The 26,276-nt window shown below is 45.7% G+C and overlaps 1 protein-coding gene across 1 annotated transcript; it reads right to left on the reverse strand.

The window, feature by feature from the left end:
* Positions 1–1,452: 1,452 nt before the first annotated feature.
* ZBTB8B (zinc finger and BTB domain containing 8B) lies at positions 1,453–26,248 on the reverse strand. Its single transcript, XM_060622116.2, has 4 exons — positions 25,767–26,248; positions 18,694–19,715; positions 6,993–7,171; positions 1,453–3,565 (listed from the first exon to the last, which is right to left on the reverse strand). The coding sequence occupies exons 2-4, from the start codon at positions 19,673–19,675 to the stop codon at positions 3,248–3,250; spliced, it is 1,479 nt and encodes a 492-aa protein (XP_060478099.1). The 5' UTR covers positions 19,676–19,715; positions 25,767–26,248; the 3' UTR covers positions 1,453–3,247.
* Positions 26,249–26,276: the final 28 nt, after the last annotated feature.

Consider the following 26,276-nt stretch of genomic DNA (forward strand, 5'->3'; position numbering starts at 1 on the left):
ATGCTCAGTCTCTCTCTCTCGCAAAAAATAAATAAACATTAAAAAAATAATAATAAAATAAAATGTGCTAAAATGACGAGAACCTAGTAATGGTTCTGGGAGTATGAATCAGATCAGAGTTTCTTCCTTTCTTTCTTCCTTTTCTTCCTTCCTTCCTTCCTACCTTCCTTCATTTCTGTTTTAACGTTTACTTTTGAGAGACAGAGCTCTGTCAGCACAGAGCCTGACACGGGACTTGAACGCATGAACCATGAGATCATGACCTGAGCCAAAGTTGGACGCTTAACCAACTGAGCCTCCCAGGTGCTCCTAGAATTTCTAAGTTTCTACATCACAAACCTAATCAGAGCTTAGGCAAGTTATGAACAATTTAGCCTCAGCTCCTGATTTTACTAATTCCACTCTTTTCCAAGACTCGTGGGAGCATGAGGGCCTACTACATATTATGAAGGTAAAAGGTAACCTAAAACATAACACAAAATTAAGTTCACTCATTAAAGGTCATTTTAAAAATCCAACTTTATCTGATGGTAAGGTTCCTCAGCCTTGGTACTCCTGACATTTTGGAGTAGAAAATCCTTTGTTATAAGGGGCCATCCTATGCGTTGTAGGATGTTGAACACCAACCTCATCCGGCTGCCGGCAGTACCCTGCCCTGAGTTGTAACAGTTTAGGATGCCTCCAGACATTGCCAAATGTCCTCTGGGGGACAAAATCACCCACAGTTGAAAGTCACTGTCCTAAAGTGAAATTGCTAGTGTAAATGTGTTTACTTTGGACCCAGCCATATGATTAAGTCATGGAGTCACTGAAGAGGTTGCTCTACCAAAGAAAGTGGGCACAGAAGTTGAACTGGGAGGTAGAAAAGTCACATTAAAACACCAGAGATAATTTAGGTGTGCCTGGCTGGCTCAGTTGGTGAGACATGCAACTCTCGATCTCAGAGTTGTGAGTTTGAGCCCCATGTTGGGTGTGGAGATTACTTATAAATAAAATCTTTAAAAAAAAAAACCATCAGAAATAACTTAAACAGAGCAAAAATATCAAACCTAACTCCTTGCAAAGTACACCTTCTACACAATCGATTAGGTTTCCCATTTGCGAAGATCCCTCCTTTTAAACAACAGCTAATATTTCCATTTCAGGGAAGAAAAGTGTTTCTGGTCCTTGATAATTTCTAGTCTTCAACTCTTGATCTAGAACAATAATTTTCAAACTATCTGTGGTAAAAGACCAGTTTTGAGGTTTCCAACCTACTACAGGCCAACACATGGTCCTGCTGTATAGATTGGTATCGAAGAATTCACAGACCAGCTGTCTGGGGGCCACAGTTCGAGTAATACCATTCTGGAGTTCTAACCTCTATTGAGAAGATGATTTAAGCACATTTTGAACTCTTCAATGACTAACATTCACAAGCCAATTTATAATGTTTTTTTATTATTATTATTATTATTATTATTATTATTATTTTTGCTCAAGAGGCAGAAAGGTGATTTCACTACCTTTGGAAACACAACTAGACTAAAATTAAAGGAAGAAAAAGGGATTTCTTTTAAAAATCTATTTTGGAGGGCGTCTGGCTGGCTCTCAGGGTCATGAGTTCAAGCCCCACGTGGGGTGTGGAGTCTAATTAAAATAAATACATAAATAATTTTAAAAAATCTATCTTTATGTCTTTATCTTTTTGTCTTATGTCTTTAATATAAGACAAAATTATGAAAGTGCCTTGAATATCCCTTAATCCCTAATATTTCCTGCTCTTCAGCCTTTTATTTATTTTTTTTCTTCAGCCTTTTAAAGAAGTATACCCTCTTCTGTTAGAATAACTGTGTTGGCTGCAAAGATTTTAAAAACCTGTTCTTCTACCAATCTTCTCTTTCCCTCCAGAGGATCTTTTAAAAGGTAAAAGATGTGTCTGACTCTTGATCTCAGCGCAGGTAATGATCCCATGGTTTGTGAGATCGAGCCCTGCATCAGGCTCTGGGCTAATATCCCGGAGCCTGCTTGGGATCCTTTCTCCCCTCTTTCTCTGCCCCTTCCCTCTACTCACTCTCTCTCTCTCTCTCAAAATAAATAAATAAACTTTAAAAGGCAAATGATTTAGAAATATAACTTGTTTATACAGGCTCACACTTTCCCTCCAATTAAAGTTCTATTCATATTCATAATCGAAGTAGAAGGCCGTCAGCAGGGGCTACATTTCCACATTACACAGCAGCGGCTCTTGAAAATGGCAGGAAAACACAGGGAAGGGGTTTGAGTTTCATCCAAATGACTTGTTTTATGATCACAAAACAGGTTATCTGTGTGTGCAGACCGGTCAGATCCCAAACTAAACAGGGAAACCACCCAGACTTGGGCTCACAGTCTCCTTTCTCAGGACTAACTTAAAGTTGAACTTAGCTGGGCAAGTCAGAGTGCCCAGGAGTCTCTCAGCTCATTTCCATGCTTGCGTGCACATAAATACTCCCAGCCATTAAAACTGAAGTCTTAGAAGTATCTTTACACTCATGGAGCCAAACAGCCCTGCCTGCCTTATATCAGTGAAGCTTTGTCTTTAAGACTTCACCAGAGGGGCTCCTGGGTGGCTCAGTTGTTTAAGCGTCCAACTTCGGTTCATGGGTTCAAGCCCCATGTGGGGCTCTGTGCTGACAGCTCGGAGCCTGGAGCCTGCTTCGGATTCTGTGTCTACCTCTCTCTCTGCCCCTCCCCAACTTGTGCTCTGTCCTTCTGTCTCTCAAAAATAAATAAATGTTAAAAAAAAAATACTTCACCAGAAAATTAAAATATGGAATCCATCAGGAGAAGCTTGGCAAAGGTAAGACTGATGTCAAAATATTTTTGCCTACATTTCCAGAGAAAAAGGCTGACAAAAAAAAAAAAAAAAGGAATCTGGAGGAATGAGACAATTAAATGTCTCAAGCATGGAGACTTTCTTGTCTTTCTCCTAACCAGAGTTTGGGTGCACAACAGGAAAAATGGGAAGCCTTGGGGCAAGCATTAATTCACTCAGAATTAACTCAACAAGGCCCTCAGAAAGCAAGGGCATTCCAGTAAGAAGTCATCAGTCCTTTGAGTCACAAAATCCAACCTTCACCGTGTAATGTAACAAAAATGTAACGATAGTATGAAAACATGTTCCTCTCGGGGTTCCACAAAATTGGACAAATGGTGGCTTTCGAACATAGAATGAGCAACAACAAATTCTAAAACCTCTCCCCCTACCCACCCCCAGAATTTTCCGCTACGTAAGTGTCTCTTGATCTGACAAGTTGGGCCGAATCTGCTGTCTGCCATCAGAATCATCTCCAGCGGGGTCATTTTCCTCACCAGACTCCACATAGATTGGCCAGTCATTGTCTGTGTCACTCTTTTCTTGGCTTTCGGACGAGGCCTCCACCAGGCTAAGATTGATGGGCATCAAATCGTCTTCATCATCGTGTGTGTCTGTAACACAGGTGCAGCTGTCACACAGCCCGAAGCGCCGCAGTCCCTGGGACAGGTGACTCGTGAAGGTTCTTCTGCAGCCCTTGCAGATGATTGGACGGTTGGATCTATGGACCTAAAATTACAAGCAGACACAGTAAACGTTCTCCTGCTTGCTCTCTCTGCCACAGCCTCAGCCTCACGACGACGGTGTTTCCACCCCCAAGGCCATTGGATATGCAAGGAACGTGCCCACCCCCCATTGCCAAGGCCTCCGCTACTACTAATACCTTTGAAGGAACTCTTCACTGATGCTCTGGGTCAGGTTAGGTCCCCATCTATATATTCCCACCTATACTCCTTCCTTTGTTGATTTTCTAACAAATTATTGGTAAATTCACTAGACTATAAGCTCCAAGAAGGCAGGGACCATTCTCATTCATGTTCTCTGTCACATTTGTTACTATATCCCTATGTCCAGCATATAAAGAACATTCAGGAAACTGATGGGGATTTTAAGCATGGCTTTTTCTGTACCTGGGACTATCTAGTTATTAGGGAGGCAGACTTGTTAGATGGTATCTTCTCCATATGTGGCAGATGTCTCATTCTTAACTCTTCATTGATAAATACATTCCTTACCTAGGAGAAGCACTTTGCATACTAGAAAAAGGAACCTGATCTCCTACCCCATGCAGCAACTCCTCAGGGCAGCAGCCCCAGGGCCCCCCTCCATATAAGGGACTATCTAATGTGTGCGCTATTCAGGAGCTCCAGCCTAAAGGAGCTCTGTGAACCAAAGCCTCTCCTGTAGAGACTCTGGATGCAGGATGGACACAAGAGGTAGAGACAGAGAGAAATGGTGGAGGACAAGGGCCAACAGCACTATACTCAGCTTGCTGGAGCTGCCACTACATCCTGGCCAATGTCCCTGTCTTCCATGGGGTCTTCTGGGCTTCCTATACTAACCCCACAGCACTTGAGCCAACCAGAATATGTACATGACCTTTGCAACCTGATGGTGCCTTTGAATACCACGTCTTTAGGCTGCAGTAGACTGGACTTTGTATAATGTGGAAAGATAGAGGGAATGAGGATTCCAATCGATGAAACATCTTAGGGGCACCAGGGACCTGTTGCTGCCAAGACAGACTGGAGATATAAATTGAGGAGGAAAAAAGACAAACAAAAACTTAAGACCATGGAATGAAGCTACTTTCAGACAAGTGTGCTGGGGCCAGCCCTGAGAGCAGAGGCAGTCAGTAACTTTGTACTTATCTTAAGTCTGGATTCTTTCAAACCCATAATTCACATTCTATAAAATTCACCTTTTTTTTTTTTTTCTGAGAGAAAGAGAGAGGAGCAGGGGAGAGGGCAGAGGGAGAGTGAAAAAGAATCTTAATCAGGCTCCATGCACAGCATGGATCCCAACGTGGGACTCGATCCTATGACCCTAGGATCATGACCTGAGTCAAAGTTAAGAGTCGGACACTCAACCAACTGAGCCACCCAGGTGCCCCAAAATTCACCTTTTTAAAGCAAACAATTCAATGGGTTTTAGTACGCTCACAAGGTTGTGCAACTATCACCACCATCTAATTCCAGAACATTTTTTTTAATGTTTATTTATTTTTGAGAGAGAGAGCATGAGCTGGGGAAGGGCAGGTGGGATGGGCAGAGGGATGGGGTGGGCAGAGGATCCAAACCGGGCTCTGTGCTAACAGCAGAGAGCCCAATGCGGGGCTCGAACTCACAAACCATGACCTGAACTGAAGTCGATGCCTAACCAACAGAGCCACCCAGGCACCGCTAATTCCAGAACATTTTCCTCACCCCAGAAAGAAACCGTGTGCCCATTAACTGTCACCCTGCTACCATCCGACACCCCTCTAGCCCCTACTAACCACTAATCTACTCTATATGCATGAGTCTGCACATTTTGTATATTTCATATAAATGAAATCATATAATACGTGGCCTTTTGTGACTGGCCTCTTTCAAGCAGCATAATGCTTTTAAGGTTCATCCATGTTGTAGCTGTATCAGAACTTCATTCCATTTTATGGCTGAATTAAGGGTCCATTGTATGGATAGGCCACAATTTCTTTATTCATTCATCAGTTGATGGACACTTGGGTTGTTTTCACTTTTTGGCTACTGTGAATAATGCTGTTGTGAACACTTGTGGGCATGTACTTTTTTGTGTGAATGCATGCTTTCAGTTCTCTTGGGTATATACCTTGATGTAGAATTGCTGGGACCTATGGCAATTTTATGCTTAACTTTTTAAAGAACCACCAAATTGTTTTGCACATTGGTTACACCATTTTACATTCCTATCCGCAGTGTATGAACATTCCAATTCCTCCACATCCTTGCCAACACTTTTTTTTTTTTTTTTGATGATAACAATTCTAGTATATTTGAAGTGGTATCTTACTGTGGCTCTGATTTGCATTTCCCTAATGACTAATGATGTTGAGCATCTTTTCATGTTCTTATTGGCCATTTGGATCTCTTCTTTGGAGAAATGTCTATTCACATCCATTGTTTAATCTGGTTATTTGTTTTTTATCGTTAAATTGAAAGTGTTCTTTATATATTCTGGTTACTAGATTTTTAGCAGATAAGCGGTTCACAAGTATTTTCTCCCTTTCTGTGGGTTGTCACATTCTTGAGAGTGTCCTTTGAAGTCCAAACCCATTTTTATGTTTGATTTCCCAAAGACTGATTGCCTTGCTCAAAGATGATCTTAAATACATGCCTTCCTAAATGGCCTGAATGCCTTTTAGCTGGTGGGAATTAACCACTCACCTGGGAGATGGGCTCCCGGGGAGTAGCCAGTGGGAGGGGAGGTCACCTTGGTCTGGAGCCCTGTTTGCTGTCCACAGGTGGCCTTATGAAGGGCGGCATGTACTTTCCCTATGTCCAGGTACTGGCATTAGGTGGGAAACTGAGGATACAGCTTTCTCACCTTTAGTATCACACTGGTGAGAACAGACCCACAATTCCCTGTCCAAGCCCCGCTGTTCTCTGCCTTATGACAACCATCCCTAACTAGGATCTAAACTTTCTTGAGTCTAAGAAAACTGGTCTGTAATCATATAAGTTTTAACTTTCTCTAAGTGCTACCAACCCAGCTTTAATTTAGTAGAAACATATGTTTAAAATTCTCTGAAAATAGTCCAGTGGACAAAGACACAGAAGACAAACTGTTTTGTTCGTTTTTTAAGGTTTTGTTTGTTTGTTGTTTTTTGTTTTTGTTTTTAAGAGAGAAACAGAGACAGTGCCAGCAGGGGAGGGGCAGAGAGAGAGAGAGAGAGAGAGAGAGAGAATCCCAAGCAGGCTCTACACTATCAGCTCAGAGCCTGATGCAGGGCTCAAACTCACGAACTGTGAGATCATGACCCGAGCCGAAATCAAGACTTGGACACTTAACTGAGTCACCTCGGCGCCCCAAAAGACAGGCTGGTTTACCCTTACATCAGACAGATGTCGGGAACCCCCTCCCCTGTGTCCCCCGCCGCCCTCACCACAGGAGACCTGCCAGTCCAGACACTTACGCTTAGGGCGTGACTCCGCAGGTGCTCCTGTCGAGTGAACCGCTTGCCGCACGTCTCGCAGGGGTAGGGCCGCTCGCCTGTGTGTGAGCGGATGTGCCGCTTAAGGATGCCCTTCTGTTTGGCAGTGTAAGGGCAGAAAGGACACTTGTGGAGCTTGATGGGGACCACCAGCACATCACCTGGGGAACCAAATGGGTTGATTTAGCTGCACTGTAAGCAACAATGACACTGGCCACCCTCCGACAGGTGATCAGGAGCTGGGGAATTCCTCCAGCCCAGATTGAGAGGGAGGACATCAACTCTACCACTAGCCAACGGCAAGACACTGCAAATTCCAAGTCTTTGTCCGGCTCCCCATCAGCCGGAGGGTAAAGGGTTGCAAGGAATGCCATACAGTTCTTACTGGCTTTCAACCTCTGTGGCTCAGTTAGAGATACAGCTTACATCACCACCTCAGTGGTGTCTTCCAGTGGATAAGTGGAAAAGCTTCCCAAAATAACAGTCAATCTGACGGTATCTATTTTGTTTGATTTCATTTTAAGACAACGCTGATTGAGACTTTGTCATGAACTGTATTGCATCCCCCCCAATTCATACATTGAAGCCCTAAACTACAGTGTGATTATATTTGGAGATAGGGAGGCAATTAAGGTTAAATGAGGTCATAAGGGTGGAGCCCTACCCTGATAGGACTGGTGTCCTTATAATTAGAGGAGGAGACACCAGAGATCTCACTCTCTCTGTTCATGCACAGAGGGAAGGCCACGTGAGGACCAGCAAGAAGGCAGCTGTCCGCCAGCCAGGAAGAAAAAACCCTGCCAGCACCTTGATCTTGGGCTCTGAGCCTCCAGAACTGTGAGAAAACAAATTTCTGTTGTTTAAGCCACTCAGCCTGTCGTATTCTGCTGTGGCAGCCTGAACTGACTAACACAGACCTTCTCAATTGGTCTCATGACCCCCAAAAGTTTGGAAACCTCTGTTATTGATGGATCACACCCCTGGATCAGGATCCAGGTTCTCTCCCTCTGTCTCTCTCTGTCTCTCTCTCCCCTAGGATCCATGCTTTCTTTGACAGGAGCTCCTAAGAACAGCTTCCAGGCACGTGCAGAAATGGTGTGCTATGGCACAGACCGTAAACTAGAATTCGTATTAACTCTATATACCTGAGATCATCAACTATCCAGGGATTCACTTAAATCGTTTTCCAACTTTTTTTTCCCCATCTTACATGTACAACCATTATGATTGGCAACACAATTAATCCCCAGGTATAAAAACTGTTCAAGTTTCCCGAGTTACCCTTACTACAGTATTCCAAGATGTGTCCCCTCTATCCACGTCCTTCAGGACTTTTTGTAGACCTTGGCCATATCACGTCACATAGGAAGGCACTAGTGACTCAAGCTTTCCAGGCACTGAAGCCTGGGTTCAGGCCCCAGCTGTACCACTTACCAGACGTGTGACCTTGGACATCTCACGTAACTTCTCTGCGCCTTACTTTACTCATATGTAAAATACGGATGATAATAGTTCCCACCTTAAAGGATTATGGTAAGAATGAAATGAAGTAACACCTAAAGCACGGCACCTGGGACAGGGTAGGGGCTCATAAATATCAGCCATTTTTGTCACCATCATCAATAAACACAAACACCAAGTCCTTGGTGTCCTTACTGATGAAGCAGGCCAGGCTTCTGTGGTTTCTTTCAACACTGGAGTAACTCCTTTTCTCTGGGACCTTCTCGGGATACCTAGCTGGGCTTGGTCTCTTCCAAGGTGCTGCCAAAAGTATGGCAAGCTGAACCGCAGGTGAGAACCCGACATCATTCTACATAAGGGTGGAGATTTTCTCTGGTTTCTAGTTCCCGTCCGATAATGCCTAACACTCTTCATAATCTATAGTGAGTCCAAAGGGGTTTCCTAGAATAAAAGCAGCAGCTCGTGGCTCATCACTATATACATATGTTAGATTATTTTAGTTCTCATTGGTCACACTGGGGCTGAGATGCCAGTTTCCTGCTCCCTCCTCAGGGGTTGTGGAACCTTCTGGCCATCTATCCTCACCGGCCTGGTGTTATACTTTACCTTTCTTCTCAATTATCTACAAAAACATTAAGTAAAATGGGTCCAGTGTTAGTCGTTGGAAAAACCAATTGTTAACTATTTCTGCACCAGAAAAGTAAGAATTAGCACACTCCCCTTCCCCTCTCATGATCTGATTTTACCAACACAAACGTTCATCTGAATGCCCAACACTGCGTTAACAAGGTCCATCATTACCAAGACACCGGTTTCCTCCCTCAAGAAGTTAAGTTTAGCAGGACAGAAAGACATGTGAACAAATTCATACAATGTAATGTAGCACATGCAAATTTCAAAGTGACGAAGAAGTATAGACAGGAAAGTAATGAATTCTCTCTAGGAGTTCAGAAAAGGATTTCACAGAAGAGTGATCTTTGAGCAAGATTTAAAAGAATTTTTTTTCATATTTATTTATTTATTTATTTATTTATTTATTTATTTATTTAAAATGTTTTTTTTCAATGTTTTTTATTTATTTTTGGGACAGAGAGAGACAGAGCATGAACGGGGGAGGGGCAGAGAGAGAGGGAGACACAGAATCGGAAACAGGCTCCAGGCTCCGAGCCATCAGCCCAGAGCCTGACGTGGGCTCGAACTCACGGACCGTGAGATCGTGACCTGGCTGAAGTCGGACGCTTAACCAACTGCGCCACCCAGGCGCCCCCATATTTATTTATTTTTGAGAGAGAGACAGATAGAGCACAAGTAAGGGAAGGGCAGAGAGAGACGGAGACACAGAATCCGAAGCAGGCTTCAGGCTTCGCGCTGTCAGCACGGAGCCTGACGCGGGGCTCGAACTCACCAACCTTGAGATTGTGACCTGAGCCGAAGTTGGATGCTTAACCAACTAAGCCACCGAGGCATCCCTCTTGGACTTTATTCTTTAAGCAGCTAGAATCTTAAGGAGGGGGAGTACATGGTCAGATCTGAGTTTTAAAAGCTCCCTCAGAGGGCAATGCAGGGGAAGGATTTAAGAGAGGCAAGATGAAAGGCAGGAAGAGAGGGGGAGAGGATGAGAGATGTCATGAATTAAAGCAGAGAAGTAAAGTTAACAGCATGCAGTGACCACATGGGGGAGGGGAGAGAAGGGAAAGAGAAGATTCAAAATGACACAGATTGTGGGTCCGTTGATTTGGTAGATGACAGTGGAATAAACTGAGGCAGGGAACACAGGAGAAAAAGCAGGTACTGGGACAATGAGGGGTTCAGTTTGGATTTTACTGTGTTTGGGGCAGCCCCATAGCATCCATGGGGGAGTATCTGGGTTAGACAGATACATCTGGAACTTAGGGAAAGAAGGGAAGAATACAGTTTTGCAAATCTTCAGCAAGTTGGACCTGCTGCTTTCATTGAGACCTGGCTCTCCCCTGAACACCCTGCTTCCCTTACCCCATAACCCTGACACCTCTGGGTCGGAGGTGAGTAGGATCCTCCTTGTGCTTCACTGTCATCTCCAGACCACTGTCCCTCCCTCCATATTCGAAAACCTTAAGATCTTTTGAAGCTCACACCATCGAATGATAGTGATGAGAGAGCATGAGGTGGGCTAAGGACAAAATGCAAGCTAGCACACCCTCCTCCCCAGGTGGGACGTGTGTGATATTCCTTAGGCACTCCTGGCTGCCTAAGGACAAAGGAAATGGCCAACTGACAGAGATCACAGTCTTATAGGACATGGGTTTACAAATATCTTAGTAAATTGCAAGAAAAAGGCAATCTTATCCACAGCCTAATCTCCAGAAACCTATAGACTCCATTTCCTGGAGCCCCAACATCACCCCTCAATAGTGATGTGGGAAACAAAGGCAAGAAGGAAATGGCAGGTAAAATTACATTCCTTATAACCTGCAGCCCATTGACAAATACTTGAGGCAAATACAGAGTATAACATTTCTCCAGGAAACCCTTACTGTCCTAATGTTAATGCCTTACTTAAAGGGAAAACAACCTTGGCTTGACGATAGCAAGGCCTCAGGTATCTTAGGAGTCTGCTTTAGCATGTCAAAGTCCCTCTGGAGGCCTCCTCCCAAACTCCATACTATAAAACCAGCCATTCTTCACAACCCCAGTGCAGCTCTTTCTGCCCACGGGTTCTGTCCCCATGCTTTAATAAAATCACCTTTTGCACCAAAGACGTCTTCAAGACTTCCTTCTTGGCCATCAGCTCCAGACCACCCTAGCATCACCCCAAAACCTCACCATTAGCATACCAACCTCTCCTTATCATAGTCATCTAGGAGCCCCAACGTCACCTCGTCATTCCATGGAGATTTGAGCACATTGCCTTCACAACATAACTCCTAGCGTAATTCTTGGTGTGAATACTGAAAATGACCCAACACCCTGGCCTCTCTGTTCCATGACCTCCTTTCCTCCTTGTCTTCTACCCCATGTCAGCTACCCGGTCCTAGACCAAGAGTTCTCAACTTGATCTGCATATCAGAATCACCTGGGAAAGGGGTGCTCGGGTGGCTCAGTCAGTTAAGCATTCAACTCTTGATTTCGGCTCAGGTCACAATCTCAACAGTTTATGCGTTTGAGACCCATGTCGGGCTCCACGCTGACAGTGTGGAGCCTGCTTGGGATTCTCTGTCTCTCCCTCTCTCTCTGCCCTTCCCTCACTCATGCTCTCTCTCAAATTAAATAAATAAACTTAAAAAAAAAGAATCACCTGGGAAACTTAAAAAATGCTGATGCCCAATCTCTGTCCCAAGCATATCTTTTCAGTTTTTTTAATGTTTATTTATTTTTGGGAGAGACAGAGCACGAGTTGGGGAGGGGCAGGAAGAGAGAGAGACACAGAATCCAAGCTCCAGGCTCCAGGCTCTGAGCTGTCAGCACAGAGCCAGATGTGGGCTCAAACTCACCAACCCTGAGATCATGACCTGGCCAAAGTCTGATGCTTAACTGACTGAGCTACCCAAGTGCCTCCCAAGCATATTTTTAAAGCACCCTGCTAGTGTATAGTTGGGAGCGGAATCATGGCCCCATACCAAGATATTGCCAATAACTGCATTTGCTCCACAGTCCACATTTCAAGCACCCCACCTCCCAGTCACCATCTCATATCTTTCCAGCTCACCCCCTAAGTGTCCTTTCTTGGCTGGGGCCAAGCCAGGGACTATGCTGCCATTTTACTGTCCTTCACCTCCTTGGATCCTCATGCCTCTCCTTCCCCAGTTTAGTACCCACAATCCATCACTGAAATCACTCCTTCACATCCACCCTCAACTGCCTGAGTCCTGTCTCTCCCTCTATCTGTATTCCCCTGGTTAAACCTAAATTCTGGGTAAATACAAATCTATGCCTATTCCATACCTGAAACAAGGCAAGCTAACATCACTGGTGAAAAATAACACAACTGTGTGTTCTAGTCTCGCTTCAAATCCATCTAACCATCACTCTTTGAGCACTAATATCAGAGCCCTTGGTTCTTCAGGGACGATTCCACACCCTCCCTCTGCTCAGCTGTCCACCCCCGCTGCCCCTTCCTTCCTTTCAGCCACCATCCTTGCTGCTTTAACTGAGGAGAAGCAATCAGAAGAGAACCTCTACATGCTCCCAGCTACCCCCAAACTCTCCTATGAACACATGTGGTCTGCTTTCACTCCTGTTCCTACGAATGAACTGTCCTTCCTCACATGCAGAGCCCCACTGTCCCTGCCATTTGTACAGGGACCGTGTCTGCCCTCGATCTATCAACTGCCCCTCTCTTCCACCATCAATTATCCTCCCCTCTCCTGGACTATTCCCATCAGCAAACGAACATGCTTTTAGATCCTCCACCTTAATAAAAACCTAGACCTCATATGGCCCTTTGGCTACTGATGCATTTCTCTGTCCCCTTCACAACAAAACTGCTTGAAAGAAGCATCGATACTCATTGTCTTCCCGCCTATATTCCCCAGCTCTGTTTCAGGCCGTTTGGTCTCTTGCTCCACTACTTCATCGACACTGCTCTTGTCAAACCCACCAAAGACCTCCCCAGTGATCAGTTTTCAATCCGCCTACGCACAGTACTATACATAGTCAATTTCTCCTTTTTCCTGAAACGCTTTCTCCTCCTGGCATCCATCACTCTCGATTTTCCTCCCACCTCACTGCCTGCCCCCTCTCGGTCTCCTTTACTGGTTTCTCCCTATTTTTCTGACCTTGACATGCTGGAGTTCCCCAGGGCTCAGTCCTTAAATCTCTCATCTTCTCCTTCTACACCTATAAGTTCACGGGATATATAGGTTTCAAATCCCATGGACCCATTAATGACTCCCAAATTTATATCTCAGCTCTGACTGCACCCCCCAACCCGGAACTCCAGACATACAGATGCAACTGCTTACTGAGCATCCCCACTTGGATATCTGAGAGGCGTCACAAACATAACATGTCTAAATCAACTGCTCAAGCTAAAAACCTTAGGGTCATCCTTGACTTCTGTCTTTCTCATACCACTCACATAAGCCATCAGCACATCCGGTTCGTTCTACCTTGAGAGACAGTCCAGTCTTATCCAAGAAGACCACTACCCAAAGGGATCCTTTTTTAAAAAAATTTTTTAAATGTTTATTCATTTTTGAAAGACAGAGAGACAGAGCACAAGCAGGGGTACGGCGGAGAGAGAGGGGGACACAGAATCTGAAGCAGGCTCCAGGCTCTGACCTGTCAGCACAGAGCCTGACACAGGGCTTGAACTCACAAACTGCGAGATCGTGACCTGAGCCGAAGTTGGACGCTCAACCGACTGAGCCACCCGAGCGCCCCGGATCCTTTTAATATATGTCATTTCAAGTCACTCTTGGCTGAGAACTTCTAGTGGTATCCCTTCTTGGAGTAAGACCCAAAGGTCTTCTCATGGCCCTCAGGGCCCTAGCTGATCTGTGTTCACCCAAATTCTCTGACCTCATCCTCCAGCACCTTCTGCCTCGCCCACTCCACTCCGGCCTCCACAGCACCCTGCTGTTCACCCGACAAGTGTGACCTGCACTTTGCACCTTGCTCTTCCCTCTGCCCAGAATGTTCTTCTCCCTGATTTACCTGCACAATTTGCTCTCTTCCTCCCTCGTGGCTTCTGCTCAAAAGCAACTTGTTAGAAAGGCCTTCCTTGTCAACACTAAACAAAATAGCATCCCCTTCACTCTCTGTCAACTTTTCCCCTGCTTTTGTTCTCTTCGTATTATACACTTATTTATATGTTTGTTGTCTGTCTCCCTGCATTGGAACATCAGCTCCATGAGGACAAGGACTACCTTTTGTTCATGCTGATGAACAGTGTCTGGCGTATAGTCAGTGCTCAATAAATGTCTGTTAAATGATTGAATGAATGGACACACAGATCAGTGGGACAGAATAGAGAGCCCAGAAATAAACCTACGCTTACGTGGTCAATTAATCTAGGAAAAAGGAGGCAAGAATATACGAATGGGGAAAAGACAGTCTCTTCAATAAACAATGCTGGGGAAACTGGACAGCTACATGCACAAGAATGAAACCAGACCACTTTCTTATACCATACACAAATGTAAACTCAAAATGGATTGAAGACCTAAATGTAAAACCTGAAACCATAAAAATTCTAGAAGCAAGCACAAGCAGTAATTTCTCTGACATCGGCCACAGCAACATTTTTCTACATATGTCTCCCAAGGCAAGAGGAAAAAAAGCAAAAATACACTATTGGCACTACATAAAAATAACAAGCTTTTGCACAGCAAAGGAAACCATCAGCAAAACAAAAAGGCAACCTACTGAATGGAAGAAGATATTTGCAACTGATAAATCCGAGAAGGGGTTAATATCCAAAATATATGAAGAACTTACACAATTCAACACCATAAAAACAGTATGATTTAAAAAACAGGCAGAGGACCTGAATAGACATTTTTCTACAGAAGACATACAGATGGCCAACAGACACATGAAAGATGCTTAACGTCACTAATCATCAGGGAAATGCAAATCAAAATCACAACGAGATATCACCTTTATTTATACTTGTCAGAATGGCTAGAATCAAAAAGAAATAACAAGCACTGAAAAGGATGTGGAGAAAAAGGAACTCGTGTGCACTGTTGGTGGGAATATAAATTGGTACAGCCACTGTGGAAAACAGTATGGAGGTCTCTCAAATTCCACTACTGGGTATTTACCCAAAGGAAACAAAAACACTAATTTGAGGGCACCTGGGTGGCTCAGTCAGTTAAGCATTTGACTCTTGATTTCGGCTCAGGTCATGATCTCCCGGTTGGTGAGTTTGAGCCCTGCATCAGGCTCTATGCTGACAGCACGGAGACTGCTTGGGATTCACGCGCTCTCTCTCTCACTCTCTCTCTCCCTGTTCCTCCCTTGCTCGTGTTTTCTTTCTCTCTCAAAATAAATAAGCTTAAGAAGACCATTAATTTGAAAAGATGTATGCACTCCTATGTTTATTGCAGCATTATTTACAATAGCCAAGATATGGAAACAACCTGTGTCCATCAATAGATGAATGGATAAAGAAGATGTGACATAAACGTGGTGCATATGCACACTTGCGTGTGCACGCGTGCGCGCGCGCGCACACACACACACACACACACACACACACACACTGGGATATTCCTCAGCCACAGAAAAGAATAAGATCATGTCATTTGCCACTACATACATGGACCTAGAGAGTATAATGCTAAGTGAAATAAGTCAGACTGAGAAACACAAACACCATATTATTTCACTCATCCATGGAACCTAAAAAACCAAATAAATGAATAAGCAAACAAAAAGCAGAATCAGACCTATAAATACAGAGAACAAACTGATGAGTTAGTTAATTAATTAGTTAGCAGCAATGATAAGATGTTGAAGAAGCAAGCCAATGATGGAGAACTGGACACACTGGCATTAAATGACCCTGTGATGAGACTGGAAAGCAATGGGCAGAGGCTAAGAGCAATGGGTACCCATAGTGTCAGAAACCAGAGGAAGAAAGAATTTCAAGAAGGAAAGAAAGGGCAGAGTCAACTACTGAGAGAGGCCAAGTAAGGTAACACTTGAAAATCGCTCACCGGATTGACTCTAGCAAATCTATGACTGACCTCATGGCAGCAGTGTCAGTGGTGTGGAGGGGGCAGAAGCCAGACCACAGTGAGCGGAGAAAAGAGTAGGAAGTAAAACAGTGGAGGTGACCAATGTAGATGAACTTTCAAAGAAGCAATGGCAGGTGCTGGAACTGGGGTTTGGAGGTCTGGGGGGAGAAGACTTTACAGGAGGACCTTATGATCTGGCAGTGTCTGCTAACGTCAGATATAAGCAATGTGGCTACAGAATTATCGCAACACCCTCCTGACTGTCTCCCTGCCCTTGTCTCCTATCTCCACACCATCGGGTGCTGAGGCCAAATTAATGTCCCACAAGCACAGATCCTGTCCACTTCCAAGCTCAGTAACTATCAAAAATTCCCCTATGCCTACAGACAAAACCTTACCTCTTAGCATTTAAGGTTTTCCATAATCCGACTCCAATCAATTTCTCCCTATGTCTCTTCTTACCCTCAGATGCCACCTTCATAATGCCTCCCTGATCTCCCACGAGGAATCCGGTTCTCCTGCTTCTGGACTACTGTGAAAATCACACCTCCATCTGTCTTCCAGCCCTGGTGACTTTACATCATGTGATGCCAATTACACGCATCCCATCTCCTCTAAGACACCATCAGTTCTTTGAGGGCTGGATCCATGTCTGACTTATCTTCGAATCTTCACCAGGAAGGTACTCAAAATATGTGAGCAAATAAATGAATGACCAAACAAATCAGTCCTACTCTGCGCCTTGGCATTTGGAATAAATTTACCCAGGAGCCATGTGAATGGAATAGAAACCTGGCAGACAACAGGCATGGCCAGGGCCAGGAGGGGCTGCCTTCCAACTACCTTGTAGTTGGAAACCTGACTTTACAGACTGAGGGACTGGACTTGAATGAAGATGGCGTAGAGCTGAAGACTATTTCTTGATACTTGTGCTTATGGGCAGAGGGCTTGAAAGATAAAACCATGGCACTGAAATCCATGTGCTGCCTTCAGAGTTTGTTTCAATGAAATGAAGCCAGCCCAGGTTGCTAGGTTTAGCCCTGCCACTTACCAGCTCTGCATTCTCAGGAAATTCACCAAACCCTGTGGGTCTCGGTTTCTCCACACTCATCTGCCAAACTCATGAGGGTCTAATGGATGTGAAAGGGTGGTCACCGTCTGTGAAGTGCTATTATGCACGGAAATGAGATTTCAACCCGTTCCCACAGTGTGTTCACTGAAAACAGCCACTACCTTCTAAATGCTGGTTAAGCCAGTGTCCCTGAGGATCAGAAAGAGCATTTTCAAGTTTCCGAGCCTAGTTTTAATCAGGCATACAGAGCGTTCTTGCTTTAAAAAATGAAATTAAACATCTCAAGACAGCCACTTAGTAACAAATAAAAGCAGCTGATCTCCCTTATCTAAAATACTTTCACTGCTCAGTATTGAAGGCTGAATTTAAATTGGGATTCATTAATTTCTTGGCTTGAGGTTCTGGAAGCTATAGGGTACTTTCATCAGTAAGGTAGCGGCCAAATCTATTTCTCTCTCCAAGACGCTTTACAACACAATTACCCCACCTGTTCAGGAGAGTTAGTCATGTTAACTCATCTCTCAGAATGTTCAGGGGAACAACCAAGTTCTCTTAAAACACAAAAGCCTACAGAAGTAAAATATTTGATATAAAAGCTAGTTTAAGGTTGATGATTTAATTAAAACACACACATCTTTAGATGTATCAACATTAAATTTGTTTTAATTTTTTTTAATATTTATTTGTTTTTGAGAGAGACAGAGACAGAGTGCAAGCAGGGGAGGGGCAGAGAGAGGGAGACACAGAATCCGAAACAGCTCCAGGCTCTGAGCTGTCAGCACAGAGCCCAAGTCAGGGCTCAAACCCACAAACTGTGAGGTCATGACCTGAGCCAAAGTCGGACGCTTAACCGACTGAGCCACCCAGGCTCCCCTTAAATAGTTTTTTAAAAGCCTACCAAAGGATATAAGAAATTTACTCACATAAAGCCAAATGCCGACTCATTTTAGATATTCTCAAGTAGATGCACCATCGACCAAAACTGCCTGTCTACTATGTGCCAGGCACCAAGGTTAACACAGAGAAGAATAAATTTCTTAGAATATGTTCTCGTACATGAGAAAAAATTCTGAAAACCTTCTCATTTGGTCCTCAATGCTGTGAGAAAGGCAAGGCAGGGATGATTATCTCCAGAACAAAATGGGTTCAAAGAGATTTACTGATTTAACTGAAGCCCCACTGCTGGTTAGTAAAAGACAGTAGATTTTTTTCCCACGTCTTCAAACTGCCCTCAACACCCTTATACTCCAGTTGTAGAGGTAAAATAGTAACACACAGGAAGAGACAATGCCCTGCACACAGCAGGTGCTCGACTAACACCCACTGGTGGTGGTGGTGATAATGTGGTGGTGATGACGGTGGTGGAGACGGTGGTGATGACAGCAGTGACAATGGCAATGCTGACGATTATGGTGATGGGAGCCAGTAAGGCACAGGTGTGCGTGCTAAGTGACCGGCAGAGATGCTGAAGGCGAATGGAGCTCACCTGAGTCCTCTCCATACCAGTCGGTCTGGACATCCATCACGGCACTCATGGCTCCTCCCGCACCCTCTGGTCTTCCCTCCAAACTTCGAGAAAAGTGATGGTCCACGTCACCTTTGCTCTGGACGGCGCCGTTGCGCAGGAGTGCCTCCAGGAACTGCTTCACGTGGTAGTTACCGTAAGCCAAGTCGATGGCCTGGCCACCGGGCAAACCCTCGTCCACGTGGGCCAGGCTGAGTGGGGTGGCGTACGGCTGCAGCTGTTCGCCCAACTCCACCTCCACCTCGTCGGCATCAAACTCCACCTTGGGCTCTATCTGTTTGGGCAGAATAGAGAGGTCACTGTCAGCTGGGCCACTGCCCTGGCCGTCCTTCGCCGCCAGTTCCAGTGGGTGGCAGCCTCTGCAGTCACTGCGAGGGGGCTCTCTTGGACAGTCCACCCTCTCCTCTCCCTCGGCCGGAGAGGGGACCACGCTCTTGGTGTCACAGGAGGTCCCTTCCCTGCCTGAACTGGGGCTTCCGCCGTCCACCTGATGAGCCGCCACCGCCGCCGCCGCCGCCGCCGCCGCCGCCACCGCTGCAGCCACGGCAGCCTCCTTCTCCATCTTCCGGCAGATGTCAAGGGACGACCTGATGTAGGCCTTGCAGAAGTTCACCACGTCGTTCATCTGCAGGTAGCTGGCCGCCGACATGACTTCAATCACGTTGTCCCCGCACAAATCCAGCTTCCCAGAGTACAGGAAGTCTAAGATGGTGGAGAAGGCATCGGAGGTGACTATGTCCAGGGAGGCGGTGCTGTGCCGCCCGCTGTCCTGGATGTAGTGAATGAGCAGGGCTCGGAAGTAGCCGCTGTTGGCAAACAAAATGTTCCTGTGGGCCTTGAAGATCCGCCCTTCCACAATGATGCTGCAGTCACAGAAAAAGTCCCTCTTTCGCTGTTCATTCAACTCCCCCAAGAGCTTGGCATGATAGGACTGCATCTCCATGTCTCCACCAGCTGCTGCTGCTCTGGAGTAGCCTGGATCTCTGCCAAGATTGTTTTTTTGAAGTTAATTTACCAATTAATTTTTCCTTTCGTTTTCAAGTTTATTTTTGAGAGAGAGAGGGTGAGAAAGCATGAATGGGGAGGGGCAGAAAGAGAGGGAGAGAGAGAATCCCAACTGTGCTGACAGCACAGAGGGGGGCTCGATCTCATGAATCATGAGATCAGGACCTGAGCCAATATTAAGAGTCAGACACTGGGGCGCCTGGGTGGCTCAGTTGGTTGAGCGCCCGACTTCGGCCCAGGTCATGAACTTGTGGTTTGTGGGTTTGAGCCCCACATCGGGCTCTATACTGACGGTTTAGAGCCTGGAGCCTGTTTCAAGTTCTGTGTCCCCCATCTCTCCCTGCCCCTCCCCCCCAAAATAAAATAAACATTTAAAAAAAAAATTTAAAGACTCAAAATATAGATAACACCCAAATCTAAGACTTACAGTTCAGTCCTGATACGGAACTCAGAGACCATACTTACAAGTCTGGGCACACACCTATTACTACTTTATGGAAGCTTTTGGTGGGCTAGCCAGCATACATTCATCATTCTTATGGTTTTGGTAGTTTTTCTGGCTTTGATAGAACCACCCTTCCCCCATTCTTCGCCAATGTGTTTTTAATTTTTTTTAATTTTTAATCTTTATTTATTTTTGAGAGAGAGAGAGAGAGAGAGAGAGAGAGAGAGCGTGCGATTGGAAGAGGGGCCCAGAGAGAGGGAGACACAGAATCCAAAGCAGGCTCTAGGCTCTGAGCCATCAGCACAGAGCCTGATGTGGGGCTCGAACTCATGAGCGGTGGGATCATGATCTGAGCCAACGTCAGATGCTTAACTGACTGAGGCACCCAGGTACTCCATTGGCCAATGTGTTTTGCATCAAGCTGGCCCCATCCCCAGGCTCTAGATATAATAGAGGCCACCACAATCAACATGTCCCACCTTCTGACCACAGTGATTAGCTGAGAGATGGCCATGTGGCTTGGGTCAGAGCAATGAAAAGCAATGAAATGTTTACTGGGGCACCCAAAGAAGAGCACTCTCTACTCGGTGGGCATGTGGATGTCAAAGATGCTGCCTCACAGGGGTGCCTGGGTGGCTCAGTCGGTTGAGCGTCCCCGACTTCAGCTCAGGTCATGATCTCGCGGTTTGTGAGTTCGAGCCCCGCGTCGGGCTCTGTGCTGACAGCTCGGAGCCTGAAGCCTGCTTCCTGAGTCTGTGTCTCCCTCTCTCTCTGCCCCTCCCCTGCTCATGCTCTGTCTCTCTCTGTCTCAAAAATAAATAAGAACATTAAAAAAAAATTTTTTTTTAAGATGCTGCCTCACCACCAAGGGAACCGCCCAACAAAGATGACAGCTCAGTTCAGACAGGAGCAACAGGTGCCCCGGGGACACCATCTGGGCCCCAACTCATGCTGTGCCAGAGGCCAGTTAAGTCCCTTTTTGCCTTAGCTGGTCTGAGTTGGGTTTTCTATCTCTTGCAACTGAGAGACTCTTAACGGATTGACTCCACTATCCTTGGTCCACTCCTCCAAACTTTAGGTCCTGGCCCTCATTGGTCAGGGGACTAAAAGCCTTGGAAGGTACAAGCCACATCTTACTTCATTTGCTATCCCCCATAGCACCTGGCAGAGTGCTTTGGACAAAGTAGGTTCGGTAAGTAGAAAGGAATACTCCTTTCTTAACTGCTAAAGAGCAGGTATAAATCAAGTTTACAATCCTTCTGCTACTGAGAAAGACAGATGCTGACCTTCCCCGAGCTCCCTCTCTTCCATCTTTTCCCATCACACAAACCACAGAGCCAACCTGTAACAGCACTCCAGCCTGGTCTTAAGGGTCAACCTACTTCAAGTTAACACACTCCTTGCTTGCTGACTTAAGGCCCTTGATCTGTAACAGAACTAATTTACTTTCTTTTAAGACTTGCGGACCACTGGCCTTGGGGAATGAAGGACCAGAACTTTCCTAGGCCACAAGGCCAGCGAGTCTGTTTGAAGCCACCTCAGCTTTCTGATTAGCCCAGAAACATTGAGCAAAATGTTTTTCTTTTTTAAGGTCACGCAAATGACTTTGCTGACCTCCCTTTACACATCTGCAAACCTTGCCCTCCTTTGCAGAAAGAACAGAGTGCTCTTGCACAACCCCCGGGTAACCAGGAACCAGACGTTCTTGTACAACCTCTGAGCACTGAGATAATTCTGTAGCTGGCATCATCAAGTCCTCACACAATCAAGAAATGTCAAAGACCATGGTACTCCCTTAACTGATTAAATCGCTTTAAAAATCCCTGGGTCAGGCAGAAACCTCGGTGTTGGCTTTTGGACAAGAGTCCGCCTTCTCCCCAGGACCTGGGCTTCTGAACAAAACTCACATTCTTTTTCAATCAAAACTCATCTCTTGAGTATTGGCCTCTAGAGCGACAAGCAGCAGAACTTCGGTTTCCGTAACAATCCATTGACTACCCCTTTTCCGTATTGACCCACTGAGCACAGGGAAGTTTCTAGAACCAAGTCCATCATCCCTCTACTGGAATCACAAAAGGCCTGGTTAGAGCTGCCAACCACAAGTCAAAACTCCTTAGTGCTCTTCCTTTCTACAAATGCAATGCCACAATACCCTAACCAGCCAAAAACCAGGCACTTTCTCCCCACAAAAAGGGCTCTTCCATCGGCAAAATTGATTCCCCATAGTCTGTGTACTAACTACACGGACTATACTCATTAAAGACCCACAAGAACCTTATTAACTGGCAGTTCACACTTACTTTATACATATTTATAACAAGTGATGCATTTCACTTGTTTCAGTTTAGAAACTAGACCACCAATTAGGGAGAGAAGTAGAGAGGATCCTCTATAAGATAGTAAACTGACAAAAGTGAGAGTTGACAGCTAGGAAAAGGTAAAAAATGTTTCTTAAAAAAATAGACCCAGGAATTTTTTCAAAACATCAGCCTGAGGCCATTTAGCTAAGCAACATTAAATGCTCCTACATATTCAAAATGGCCTTAGGACAGCACTAAATTATAGCCCAGGGCTATAAGTGATGGGCTTAAGTCCTCAAGAAGATTCTTATCTGTTTATATTCATTTTAAAGTCAAGGAAGTTATATCATAATTTCTGGAATTTTTTCATCCAAAGTAGTTAAAATTAACATTTGCTTCAGAAAGGAAGAAAACCGTTAGATATCTGCAAAATTCTACGATTCCCAAATAAATCAACCCTGAAAGTTGTCACAGGACTAAGGCTTCCCTGTCATTCCCACCTCTTCTGACTTTTCCAACCAAGCCTTCCCAGCAGTTCCTGCTGCTGCCTTTGGCAATCAAAATACGAAGGGAGGGGCACCTGGGTGGCTCAGGTCTTGATTTCACAAGGTTCATGAGTTTGAGCCCTGAATCGGGCTCTACGCTGACAGTGCAGAGTCTGCTTTGGATCCTCTGTCTCCCTCTCCCTGTCCCTTCCTGACTCACACGCATTGGTGCACACTCTCTTTCTCTCTCTCTCAAAATAAATTAAAAAAAAAAAAACTTAAAAAAAATATAAACGGGGTGCCTGGGTGGCTCAGCTGGTTAAGGGTCCAACTCTTGATCTCAGCTCAGGTCATCAGGTCATGATCTCATGGGTTCATGAGATCGAGCCCCGCCTCAGGCTCTGCCACAGCTCAGGGACTGCTTGGAATTCTCTCTCCCTCTCTCTCTGCTCCTTCCCTGCTCATGCTCTCTCTCTCTCTCTCTCTCTCTGTCTCTCAAAATAAATAAATCAACTTTAAAGAAAAAGAAAAATATGAAGGGAAAATCAAGATATAGGAAAATACAACATTTCAATACCATAGTTTACTCCATTCCTCAGAACTGAAAGAAAACCTATCAGACTGGTAAAATCACATTTTTCAACTGTCATGTGCTAATATCCACTGGTGATGCAGATGTAACTTGGAACACCATTCTAGAGAGGAATTTTGCAATATTTATTAAAACTTAAAATGCACACTTCTTTTGTCCCAGAAATATCAATATAAAAATTTACCCTTTTGGATGGGTTGCCCAAAAATATCAAATTACAAGTTCACAGATGTCCATTCACCAGGCTTTTATACGAGCACAAAAGAATAAAGAATGTCCAACAGGGGACAAGTTAAATAAATGAGGGGCAATCACACAGGGGAATACCATGCAGCCACGTTTTTAATGAGCCAGAGTTGTGTGTGTTCGTTATGGATAGGTCATCGAGGTATATTGAGAGAAAAAGACAAGAAGCAAAACAAAATGTACCATATGATTCCATCTGTATAAGCATGATTTTTTTCAATGTAGGGTTACACAAAAAAGAGTTAATAGCAGACACCCTTGAGAAGAGAGATTAAGGGTAAGAAGTACGTGAAGGGATCTCCGCTTTTCATTTTCAACCTGTTAGAATGTTTCACTAAGTGCATGTACTGCTTTCATTTTTTCTTTTTCAACAAAGGGGGTAAAGGAGGAAGGGCAGAGGAATAAGGAGTTGGCCAATCAGGGAGATAAACCGGTGTAGGCCCAACACTTCTTAGCTGAAGAACAGTTTTATCTACAGGGCACTTCCATCTTTTACTGGAAGATGCTCCTTTCCAGCGACAGTACCCCAAACCCATTTCCTTTGGCTTTCTCTCTGCAAATAATCCAGATTCTGTTGGGTCATGTCAATACTCCTTAACTTGGCAAAAGTCTGTCCACAACCCTTTCCCCAACCCTGTATTTGGCATATACTGTGGAAATCCTTATTCGTATCACTTGCCTTTGGTGCCCTGCAACCGTGGGACAGGCTGAGGATCACTACTTCTCCTTGGAAAGAAGCTCTCTGGATCTACTGCTCTCAGAAGTACATTTAGCCTCACCGGTTAGGGGAACCCCCAGCCCTCTGACTGTTGCAATTCAATTCAACAGTTACTGGTTACATACAAGGAAGGTGCCAGGAATAGAAAAATGAGCCAAGTACACCGTGCATGTCCTCCGGGAGAGAGCAGATGCCAACACTACTCTCTACAGCACACTCCCACGTTCCCTTAGGGAATGCTACCCAGATCACATGACTGCCTTCATGCTGGCACCAAAACCAGCCTTGAATTCCACCCGCCGACTCTGCCAAGACTCCTTCAGTCTCACCAACCTGAGAATAATGAAAACCTGCTCATCCATCGCTAGCATTTACTGAACACCACTCTTCGTGAAGCACTGTAGACAGTACTTTACCAGCATTAATTAACTTTTACCTCACACTAACCCAATGCAGTAGATATCATTGTTATACCCTCTTTTTTAGGGGAGGAAATTGAAGTTCAGATTTATAGCTAACATGTGCAAGTCAGGACTGAAACCAAAATTGGTTTGATTCCAGGGTTGACGTTCTTAACCGCTGTGCCAACCTGACTCCCCATAGGGTTGAGGAAGTCACTCCTCTCCCAACGCATGGAGTGAGGGGGAACGACACGGGAGAAGAGTTTCCATTTTCACAGAAAAAATTTCAGGGTCAACTGCACCTTGGGTTCACCTGCTAAATTGTTCCCAAGACAAGGGGATCTCCACCCCTTCCCCACCTTCCAAAGACAGACGACCCTGCGGAGATCACCGGAACCAGTTCCTGGACCGGTCTTTGGCTCCTGAGGGTGGGAGACAGGGGCCTTACCCGTCTCGTTGCCTCCTGCAGACAAAGTGACCATCGCTGCGGTGGGCATTGCCCCAACCTGGCCGAGCCCTCGCGTCCCAGCACCATCGCAATGGGCGGGCGCCAGGACCACCCGGCTGGACGACGCGGCGAGACAGCCCAATACCAAGGAAAGGGGGACAGCTGCCGCCGCGCCGACGCTCCCCACTCTGGAGGGAGGGAAGGGTCGGTCATCCAGCTCAGGTTTGGGTGGCGGGAGGTCTCGGGAGCAGCCAGGGCCGGGAGGTCCGAGGGAGGCCGACCAAGAGGGGAGCTCTCTGCCCGCTCCCTCCACCCAAGGCGGACCTCCTGGGGCGCCCCGAACGTTCCCCAAACCAATGAAAGAGGTAGCGCGAACCCGCTTCTCGACTCTCACCTTTCAGCGGGATCCAGCCTTGCGGCCGCGCTACCGCACACCGACACGCCCCTCTTTCATTCACCTGTCGCCCCCTCCGTGAGAAGCGAGGCAGCTGACCAATCACAGGGGCTCCTAGGCTCAGGAAGGCGGACCCTTCGACCAGCGGGTTGGTCAATGGCGCCCGTGCCCCCTCCTGAGGCTGCGCTCTGATGGCGCCAGTCCTCGCGCGGTGACGGGAGTTGTGGTCTCAGCGTTCGTTTCTCCAGCAAAGATATAGTGGACAAAACTACAAGTCCCGAGATGCCAAAAGGGGCAAGAACGGACACTAGCAGAAGGCTGGAGCTCTGTTCGGTCTTCTGAGTCCCACTCGAGGGACCTGCGAAGTGTCGGCGTCTTTGTCCGGAGAGCTGAAAGCACGACGTGCATATTAAAGTCGCCCGGAGAATGAGAGCTCTGACCTATCAGTCCGCACACATTTTACTTGCCGGCGCTTCGCAGAAATTCTGGAAAAAGTGAAATGGTTTCATG

This window comes from Panthera onca, chromosome C1 (assembly GCF_046562875.1).
Source record: "Panthera onca isolate mPanOnc1 chromosome C1, mPanOnc1 haplotype 2, whole genome shotgun sequence".
In the NCBI taxonomy this organism is placed as follows: Eukaryota; Metazoa; Chordata; class Mammalia; order Carnivora; family Felidae; genus Panthera; species Panthera onca.